Source organism: Echinops telfairi, unplaced genomic scaffold (genome assembly GCF_000313985.2).
Source record: "Echinops telfairi isolate 266 unplaced genomic scaffold, ASM31398v2 ScPeMD7_7404;HRSCAF=8442, whole genome shotgun sequence".
In the NCBI taxonomy this organism is placed as follows: Eukaryota; Metazoa; Chordata; class Mammalia; order Afrosoricida; family Tenrecidae; genus Echinops; species Echinops telfairi.
Window position 1 is genome coordinate 954,112 of NW_022111304.1, and position 2,002 is coordinate 956,113.

At 35.4% G+C, this 2,002-nt stretch overlaps 1 protein-coding gene across 1 annotated transcript; it reads right to left on the reverse strand.

Moving 5' to 3' along the window:
- Positions 1 to 474: 474 nt before the first annotated feature.
- Positions 475 to 1,416, reverse strand: LOC101650310 (olfactory receptor 2AP1-like). Its single transcript, XM_004716924.1, has one exon. The coding sequence runs from the start codon at positions 1,414 to 1,416 to the stop codon at positions 475 to 477; it is 942 nt and encodes a 313-aa protein (XP_004716981.1).
- Positions 1,417 to 2,002: the final 586 nt, after the last annotated feature.

The following is a 2,002-nucleotide window of genomic DNA, read 5'->3' on the forward strand; positions in this document are numbered from 1 at the left end:
ATCTTAATTAAAATTTTTAATATAATCAACTCTATGTCCATTGACCAACACATCACTTAAGATATTAATGAAAAGCTAAGGCAAATTTCTTCAAGATGTGACCTTAATTTTTCAGTTATACAAATAGAGAGTAATGACCATAATGAGAATAGATATGTTTTTTCAAGTTATAAAAACAAATTATTAGAAGTCAAATCCCCAATTATCACTATTTCCTGACATTTTATCTAAAATGTTAAGCATTAGAAAAGACAAAGATGTCCAAAGTGGCACAGGACATGCTCACACAAGCACCATCTGAAAAGAAAAAAATTAGGTAGATGGTGATAAAAACATCCTTAATTGATCCTAGTTTTGCTGTTCAATTAAGAATATTAACATAATACAGAAAAATGTTAAATGTTAAATAAGGTACACCTGTAGTCTTCCAAATATTGCTTTATTATTAGTTTTATAGATTGGCCTCAAATAGTTTCACTTTTTTGAATAAAGAAAATGTATTTTACTGACCATATTTTTGAAGGCGATTTTCACTTGCTGGTTCCTCAGAGTGTAGATAAATGGGTTCAAGAGAGGGGCGACCGAGGTATTCAGCACAGCTACTCCCTTATTTAACGTGGCTGCATCCTCAGCAGAAGGGTTTATATACATAAAGAGACAGCTTCCATAAGAAAGCGAAACCACAATCATGTGAGAGGAGCAAGTAGAAAAGGCCTTTTTCCTTTGCTGAGCAGAAGGGATTCTCAGTATTGTCCTGATAATGTATGTGTAGGAAAGAATGACCAACACTAGTGTGATGATGAGTGTCACTGCAGCAAGTAAAAATTCGATCATGTCGATGATATGTGTGTCTGAACAGGACAAACGCAACAATACAGTGTAATCACAGCAATAATGATTGATGATATTGGATGCACAGAAAGGCAGCTGAAGAGTCATTATGTGTGGCACAAGGACAACTAAAAATCCAGAGACCCAGGAGCATAGGACTAGTTGAATGCAGAGTCTCCTGCTCATCATGGTTGTGTAATGCAGGGGTCTACAGATGGCAACATAGCGGTCATAGGACATGGCAGCTAAAAGGTAAAATTCAGTGGCTCCCAGAAGGATGGCAAAAAAGTACTGAGTGAAGCAACCGGCAAAGGAAATCGTCTTGTCTCCAGTTCCAATGTTGACTAGCATTTTGGGAACAAACACAGAGGTAAAGGAAATTTCCAAGAAGGAAAAATTCCGGAGGAAAAAGTACATAGGACTCTGGAGGCGATAATCCAGCAGGGTCAGAATGATGATGGTCAGATTTCCCATAATACTTGAGACGTAAGTTAGTAGCAGAAAAAGGAAAAGGAGAGCTTGAAGGTTGGCGTCATCTGTCAATCCAAGTAGGATGAACTCTGTCACGGATGTCTGATTTCTCATTGTCAACCTCCGATGAATTTACTGGGGAAGGATGGGGTTTTTTAATTGGAATAAAACTAAATGATCTACAAATTTTAAAATAGAAAGACAAACTCAAAAACAAGTTGATGTGAAATATTTAACCCTGAATCTGTCTAGTGCTTCATTTTGAAAATCTCACATCTGAATAACAAAATAAAACATCTTAAATGTATAAAAAAATTTTAAAAACACGTTTTATTTCATCTCACATATAATAATAACTAAGGAATCTACTTCTTAGTGACATTTCAATTATTTCTTTTGTGGCATTTCTCTACTCTTATTTCTCACCATTTCCCTGCTTGTTTATATTTTCCTGTCTTTTTGTCCCAATTTCCCCAGTTAAATTCTTGTATCCTGTAAAGCAGATTTTAATATATTAGATTTGCTTGAGGCTTAAAAAAACACTACTTTAACTCTTATCAGCCTAAAGAGTAAATATAATACAGAAATGAGTTGTTTTGTTTTGTTTTCTGCTTTATATTGTTTGCTTAAGGAGCCCTGGTGGCATAGGAGTTCATGTGTTGGGCTGTTAACCAAAATGGGCAGTTTGAATCCACCTGCC

Coding starts and splice junctions, on each gene's coding strand:
- LOC101650310 (XM_004716924.1), bottom strand. CDS start 1,416: ATGAGAAATCAGACATCCGTGACAGAGTTCATCCTACTTGGATTGACA.